The 8870-nt window shown below is 36.8% G+C and overlaps 1 protein-coding gene across 1 annotated transcript in view; it reads right to left on the reverse strand.

Moving 5' to 3' along the window:
• Positions 1-1376, reverse strand: part of LOC108912313 (zinc carboxypeptidase-like) — a 35416-nt gene extending 34040 nt beyond the window's left edge. Inside the window, exon 1 of the mRNA XM_018717523.2 lies at positions 996-1376. Within this exon, the coding sequence (XP_018573039.2) occupies positions 996-1376 (381 nt within the window). The remainder of the gene's footprint in view (positions 1-995) is intronic.
• Between the last annotated feature and the right edge of the window lie 7494 nt (positions 1377-8870).

The raw sequence follows: 8870 nt of genomic DNA on the forward strand, positions 1-8870 counted from the left end.
TTTTTATCCTACACAAATAAAGAAGAAAGAAATATTCTGTGCAAAAAAATTTAAACTTTTATACTCTTGAATATTTTCCGTATCTTTTTTATTTTTAAAGTTATTTGCAAAAATATGTAATTCTTTTGGAATTAAATTTATTTTTCAATCAAAACGTAAAATTTTCAAAAATATGCATTCTAAACCGCTGAAACTTGTATAATATATTGTTAGAACATAAAAAATGTAAATTGTAGAAGGATTACATTTAATTTTAAATCTCGTGAAAAATTCAGTAATTTTTATACTGATTTTTTTTTCCAAAAAAGCGAATTAAGTTTTATTTTGATCATATATCTGTTAAATTTTATGTTAATGACTTAAAGTCAGTTCATTTTAAAGATTTTTTTAAAGTACTTTAAAAAATATATTTTTTTAGTTATTTTACGCCAAATGCTTCCAATTTAGTTTCTGGCGGACATGAAATTTCCCCAACCAGCCGTATTTCAGCACCTATTGCAGATGCATAAATGAAAGAAAACTCAATCTTTTTCTTTTTAAGCTTAATTTTCTTCGTGATGTTTTTTTTCATAGAATGTCTATTTTCCGAATTATTCGAGGAAAACTACTGGAAAACGTCTTTTTTAATAAAAAAAAAACATTTTCAATCGCCAATAACTAAAATATTAACTTATCGAAAAGTATTCATAAAATTCTTTTTGTTTAAAATTGATTGCGTTATCGCTTCCTGGGGTTATTTTCAATATTTTATTTTTGACCCCTTAGAAGGGGTGGCTTCCACACCATTCGGAGGGGAAACCCTTTATTCCCTGGACTGTTTCTGAAGAGTAACCCTTGACCAATCCCACAGAGGTTTATTTCACTAATTTTTAAAATATTTTTCACAGATGGCCAAATATCCAACAAATAAAGAAAAAAATGCTGGTTCTTCTTTAAGAAGAAAACTAAGGAAATATTCTAGTTATTTAATTCATGTATTAAAATTACATGCTTACCTCGTCGAGGGTATTATAACGAGTCCATCCAAATCCATTTCGAGTTCGCGGCCTTTCCTCTGCATCGATTCGTTCTTGGACGTTATCAGCCATCACCTTCGAAGGCATTCCCATACTTTCTGCGATATGCTGCAGTTCACTTACCTTGTTTGGGGACACCATAATCTCAACTGGTTTCCCCACAGGTCCCGTGGCACTCCAAAAATTATATTCTGGTGAATCTGCTTGCTCAAACTCTCGCAAAGCCTCAACCGCCTGGGGACTACTTGGAGTGACACGAAATAGTTTGTAATTGTCGTACCGGACTTTATAAGAAAAGCAACTAGGTACAGCCAGATACGAAAGAAATATTAGAAATGATTTTATTTCAATGGAAGCCATTTAAAGAAAGCAGCAAATTGTTTCAAGTAGTTGCGCTGTGTGTGTTACACATAACAACTGATTTAAATATCAGTAATATTAAGAAACGTTTTCAGTGAAAAATATTGCCCAACGTCGTGCAAATATAATCATTGTTCGTTAATAATGAACCATTAACATTCCTCGACCACATGGCTGCAATCAAGATTATGGAATGTAATTTTTAATCAGTTGTTAGTGCTGATTTATAAAATTCCGGTGTAGCAGGTAACTAATATAAACATACATTTTCAGAGAGTCAGGTACTTATTAACGGAGAGCGGACAATTAGTGTCTTTAACCTTGAACATAGATATGCCATTCATAAACATAGATACATTATCCATGACGCAGTGGCGTGTCGAGTACGTATTGGGAATATACGTGATAATTCACGAAAATTCCACGGTACATATATTTTTAGGCTTTATAAAATATTTAGGAAATCAGGAATTGTATAACTACATATTTATTAAATAAAGTTCAGTTAAAAATAGTGTCGTTTTTTTAATTGGAAATTAGGAGTTAATGTAACGAATACCCTCAGGTGACGCACAAGAATAGTCCAACTCACGCTCCATTCATAACAGGGCTGCAATTTGAATTCTGACCAATAGGAATTCGATAAACGCTACCGATGTCAACGGATGGACTAGAGATGGGCTCGAGTGTCATTTCATTTCTTTAGAACTAAATTAACTTAATTATTTTCTCGTTGTTTTACCAGTTCACATGATTTATGGATTTTAAATAAAGGATACAAATCTTCGCGAGGATAATACGATATATTTGCTATACATAATAATTATATTTTGCATAGTTTACACTCAATACATTATTGATCACGTACGCATATCCACCCGAATTTGACCTAATATTCGGGTTAAAGACACACATTGTCCGCTCTCTACTTATTAAAGTACTGGTACACGTATATGAATTAAAATCAATAGATAAACAACAGTGAAACAATTAAAAAATTTTAACAAGCTTTTGAGGGATTTGATGAAGACATTTATTTGATTTTATTATATTTAAAATGATTATCAAAGTTGTTATAAGCAGTAGTAGTAGGTGGGCCCTTTATGCCTACCCCACCGTCCCATCACCTGTCCACTCTCTGCCTCTGACCCTCCTCGAACCTACCCGATGCCCTAATGAACGCCAGGATTTTCACCTCAACCCCTTGCAGCTCTTCAACACCAAAAATTGTATGTCTTAACCTTCCAAAGGCTGCACAGTGCCCCAGAAGGTGGACAGGGGGTGTCCTCTCCTACTCCACATTTCGGGCATAAAGGGTGCTCCTCAATTCCTATTAAGTCCACAATGGCTTGTCAGGACCCCCACCATTTGGTTTAGGGCTTTTTGACTGAGGCTCAGTAGCCATCTCGTCTTATATATTATGTTTGTTAAGTCCATATATAAAACTATGGGCCTGCTTACATCCTCTGTTTCTCCTCCAGTTTTGATCTAAAGTTTGAGTCCATTTATTCAGGGCCCCGTTAATGCTACCTCGTGTGATTCCGAGGATTGGTTCAGGTCCCAGGCCAGGTCCCCTAGATCCAAGACGAGCCAGTTGATCAGCCCTCTCGTTATCAGGAATACTCATATGGCCCGAAACCCAAACCAACCTCTCTTCGTCTGGCCAATGACTCTAGAGCGTCTCCACATTCCTGAACAAGGGCAGGCCTTGTCCTCGGAAAGCTAACCACCCTGAGCGCGGCCTAACTGTCAGAGCAGATAAAAAATCTTCTCCTCTATACAGTTCTTTACCTCCTCCTTGCTTGCCACAATCAAGCTAGCGAAAACCTCAGCTAAATGACTGTGGCATACATACCCAGTGAAAACTTTCCTGGATACCACTGCCTTCCAGATAAATTCCTGTCCCTGAAAACTCGTCTCGAGATCCATTAGTATAGCATACTAGGGATCCCGGGGGGGACATATCACCTTCCTGCTTTCACTACTCTCTCGAGGGGAAGGATATGACATACTTGCTTCCTAACCTAAGTCGGTCCTCTGCTTCCGTGACCCTCATGTGTGGATATTGGGATATCCCTCTCCACCCTGAAGGCACGGAAGCGTGACACTCAGTGCGTCCTTTCCCTCTCCAACTGCCCGAGTCCCTTATCCTTAGGTATGTCGCCACTTCCTCACATTGCCTCTGTATACCTAAGCAGGCAGTCTTTGGATTTTCGATATTTTCCTGGCTATCGTCACCACACTCAGCCACCAGACCAAGGCCCCATGCTGCACTCGGCCTGACCACCGCCGTATACACCCAGTGAAACACCCTTGGATTGAATTCCAAATTTTTGCTACCTTCCTTAACTACCAGAGAGTTGCCACTGATTTCCGGGTAATCCTTTCAACCTGTGTCCCCCAAGACAGTTTACTATTCAGGATTTCCCCCAGGTATTTGACTTCTTCTTGTAAATAAGAGCATCTCAGTCTTCTTTGTATTGACTAAGAGCCCCATCACCTCACACCACCTCTCTATAATCCTACAAGCTCCCTCAATTCTGTCGCACACCACGTCCAAAAACAGGCCAGCCACTAGAATCACTCCATCATCAGCATAAGCCTGAGCGTCTCTATATCCCTAAGTTGTTATAAAGCCCAATTTGTAGTTTATTATTTTTTGTAATATTAACAGGGGGAAATGGAATAACAATATTCTCAGCATGCCTGGTATAGTTTTGATGTACGTTGCAGGGTTTAACAAAATCTCCAACATTTTTATGAATAAGAAGTAAAGATTCATATGTAAATAGACATGGAAGTGGTAAAATCCTAATTTTTTTAAATACATTGCCACTAGAAGTAGTTCTAGGTACACCAGCAATGAGACGAACCGCAGCCTTCTGCAGAATGAAAGCTTTTTCGGAACTATAGAATTACTCCAATGAACTAAGGAGTAATACACCATTCTCAGTACACTGATATCAACTGAACGTCGCCACTGTCTCGACAGGAATATTTGTGTAGAGAGTTTTGAACATAGACTATCAACATGTGCTGTCCAGTTTAGGCTAGAAGTAACACCCAAATACTTAGTATCCGATTTGGTATGGATTTTACTAGAAGTAAAGTTTTTGTGTTGACTTTTGGAAACATTTAGCTTTAATTTTTTTTCTGAAAACCAAGTTTCCACCCCGATTATACTACCCGAACTCATATCTGTACTAGCACGAGACAGCAGTGTTGTGCCAAAAGAGGATAGACGTACTATTAGGAATATTGACCGGTAAGTCGTTGATGTATATCAGGAAAAGCACAGGACGTAGTACTGACCCTTGAAGTACACCGTTACGTATAGGAAGTAAGGTAAATTATGTGCTATTTATACTGACATTTTGCAGCCTGCCTGTTAAATAAGATTGAATGATTATAATTCATTATTACCAATGCGGTAATATTCAAGTTTTGCAAGTAAAATGTCGACATTAACGCTATCAAAGCCTTTCGAAAGATCACAAAAAACCATCAACGACTGTTAGAAGAACTTTGATGGTAGAAAAGCTCTTTCTGAAAGCAAATTTTAAAGGTGACAATATAGATTTAACTTCCAAATAAGCAAATAGTTATTCAACAAGAATTTCAAATATTTTTTAAACAAATTGGAACTACAGGATGTCTCACGATGACGGCCCATCAGAATTATTTTAGAGATTACTTCGATTTGAATTTTGAAAATTTGGGATAGGTACCGGGTTTTCGGACATGCCCTTCCCAACTAAAATAATGGCGTCCACGTACTACTTCCGGTTATACCAGAAGTCGCCATCAACTTGCTTATTTTAGATGGAACACCCTATATCTTATTGCAATTTTGGATTCTACGTGTTATTTTAGGTGGACTTTTATGAAGTTTCCCTATTCCTAAAATTAACCGTTTTCGAGATATTTAATTTTTTTCAAATAAATCGAGATAAACAGTGACTAGCTTCAAACCATGTGTACGAGGGTGGTCTGAAAAGTTTCAGATCTCAACATGAAGATGGCAGCACTCGTAAATAAAAGCTAATGAATTTCGTTGTTCATCTGTTGACAGTTACTCAGCAAAGTTTCAGCCATTTTGGACGCGCAGTTGTTATGTAACTGTCGTTTAAGTGAGTTGGTGTGAGTCTCTATGAAAATGGACAAAATCGAGTATCGAGCAGTCATTAAATCTTTGTTTTTGAAAGGTAATAATAAATCAAAGATGAGTTGGATTCTGTGTATGGGGACTCTGCACATCATTTACCACAGTGAAATTTTGGGCAGCTGAATTTAAACGTAGCCGTAAGAGCTTGGGAGACGATGAACGTTCGGGACGTCCAAAAACTGCAACTACCGACGAAGACATCGCCAAAGTTCACCAAATGGTGCTAGACGACCGCCGAATTAAAGTGAGAGAGATAGCAGAGGTTATGAACATGTCAAAAGAACGTGTTTGTCACATATTAAATCAACATTTAAACATGAGAAAACTGTCCGCGCGTTGGGTGCCGCGTTTGCTCACGTTAGACCAAAAACGTGTTCCAATGAACATTTCCAACGCTCTGTTGGCGCAGTTTAGGCGCAATAAATCCGAGTTTTGGCGCCGATTAATTACTGTAGATGAAACTTGGATACACCATTATAGGCCTGAAACAAAAATACAGTCCAAACAGTGGACTGCAAAGGGGGAACCGGCTCTAAAAAAAGCAAAATCTGTTTTTTTCTGGCTGGGAAAGTGATGGCGACTGTTTTTTGGGATAGTCATGGAGTTATTTTAATCGATTATCTTCAAAAAGAAAAAACCATTACAAGAGCATACTACGCATCATTACTTGACAAGCTGAAGGCAGAACTTGCGGAAAAACGGCCACATTTGCAGAAAAAGAAAATCCTTCTTCACCAAGACAACGCACCGTCTCACACCTCAGCGGTTGCCATGGCGAAAATCCACGAATTACGGTTTGAACTGCTTAACCATCCGCCTTACTCACCAGATCTAGCCCCAAGCTACTTCTTTTTGTTCCCTCATCTAAAAATTGCTCTCGGAGGACAGAGATTTTTGTCAAATGAAGAGGCAATCACCTTCGTGAACAATTATTTTGCAGAGAAAAACGCCGAGTACTATTTGGACGGGTTACAGATACGGGAGTATCGCTGGGAGAAGTGTGTAGAGTTACAAGGAGACCATGTTGAAAAATAAAAAAAAAATCTGAATTAATGTCTTGTTTCTTTGTTAGGTCGGAAACTTTTCAGACCACCCTCGTATTTTATAGTAAGAAAGATAAAGCAACAATATTTATAGGGGGATAGCTAGACCCCTAAGCTTCCCATCCATACTTTCAAAGTGGCTTAATTGCATACGGGGTGTTAGAAATTTAATACCGAGTTTGGTTAACTTCAAACCTTCATAAGTCATTCTTTTAAATGGAACACCCTGTATGTTTTTCTATATAATGATACACAATTTTATTTTCTTTCGAACGGTCTCAGGGTTCCTTGTACCTATCTCTTCTAGTTATCCACTATTTTTTGTGTAATCACCCAAAATCTAATTTCTTGCAAGGATAGCTGTGGAATTTTTAGCAAAACTTCAAAACAAACAACGAAACTGTCAATTTGTTGTAAGTTTCTTGCAGTGACAGTTTAATTTAGTGTTTATAAGAAATGGAAAACAATACATATTCAAATGCTGATATTTTAAATGTATTATTAATTCACGGACGTTGCAATGGGATTATAAGCAGAACATGTAGTTTTTAATGAGACATATCTAAATTTGCCACCAATGAGTAGAAAAAAGTTAAGAAGAATTTTAGCAAATCAACTAGAGTATGGTCAAATTTGTGCAGAAAGAATTTTACCAAAACCAATAACTTCAAATGAAGATAATGTAATAAATGTGCTAGCCTATTTTAATTTTCATCCAGAATCCTCAACTCGTGCCGCAGAGTATGATTTAGGTATTTCACGAGCGTCCATTTACAGGATGCTAAGAACTAATGATATGCATCCATACAAATTTAAGCTACTTTCTGCTCTTCATCCGGGTGACGCCGTGCAACGTGGACAATTTTGTGAAACGATATTAGTGCGATACCAAGAAGATCCACAATTTTTGCAACATATTGTATGGACAGACGAGTCAAAATTTACGAGAGAAGGTATTTTTAATAGACATAATACTCATTTGTGGTCATCTGAAAATGCTCATGTTAACCGGGAAAGAAACTTTCAAAATAAATTTAGCGTAAATGTTTTTTGTCTAATTAAAGATAACCAAATTTCTTGCCGACAGATATCTCAATATTTTGCAAACGGTTGTGGCAGATTTTCTAGATGATATACTTTTAGACCAACTAAGGAAGTGTTGGTATCAATTAGACGGGGCTTCACCTCACTGTCACAATCAAATCATTCAACAGCTGAAATGTTTGAAGATAGATGGATGAGGACCGTGGAATTGGCCAGTGAGGTCTCCCGATCTCACTCCATTAGATTTTTGTGTTTGGGGAGTAATAAAGCAAAAAGTTTATTCTACACCTGTTGCTTTAAAAGAGGATTTGATTGCTCGAATACGAAGAACGTTCCATGAATTGCCTGCAGCTGAAATAGCAAATACGGTGACTGATGGTGTTATCTCTAGAATCCACAAGTGCTTAGCTGTTAATGGGGGTCATATTGAACACTTTTGACTTTTTATAGTAATTTTTTTTATCTTAGTGCATTATTATAATCAACATACATAATTAAAATTGTGTATTACTATGTATGAAGTTGATTTTTTAGAATTCTTAACTTTATTCTGCTCATTGGTGGAAAATTGGGATGTCTCATTAAAAACTGTAAATGTTCTGCTTAGAATCCCATTGCAACGTCTGTGAATAAATAATAATAAATAACTGATGACAGTTTGTTTCGAAGTTCTGCTAAAAATTCCACAGCTATCCTCGCAAGAAATTACATGATTTTAGGTGATTATACAAAATATAGTAGATAACTTAAAAACTAGTAGAGATAGGTATGGGGAACCCTGATACGGTTCGAAAGAAAATAAAATTGTGTATCAATAATATAGAAAAACATACAGGGTGTTCCATAAAAAAAACGACTTATGAAGGTTTGAAGTTAACTAAACTCGACATTAAATTTCTAGCACCCTGTATACAATTAAGCCACTTTGAAAGTATGGATGAGCTATCCCCCCTATAAATATTGTTGCTTTATCTTTCTTACTATAAAATATACATGGTTTGAAGCTAGTCACTGTGTCTCTCCATTATTTTTTTTTTAATTAAATATCTCGAAACGGTTAATTTTAGGAATAGGGAAACTTCATAAAAGTCCACCTAAAATAACATGCAGAATACGTAATTGCAATAATATATAGGGTGTTCCATTTAAAATAAGCAAGTTGATGGCGACTTCCGGTATAACCAGAAGTGGTATGTGGACGCCATTATTTTAAAAAAAAATCAAATAGAAGTAGTGTCTGAA

This window comes from Anoplophora glabripennis, unplaced genomic scaffold (genome assembly GCF_000390285.2).
Source record: "Anoplophora glabripennis isolate ALB-LARVAE unplaced genomic scaffold, Agla_2.0 scaffold569, whole genome shotgun sequence".
Taxonomy (NCBI): Eukaryota; Metazoa; Arthropoda; class Insecta; order Coleoptera; family Cerambycidae; genus Anoplophora; species Anoplophora glabripennis.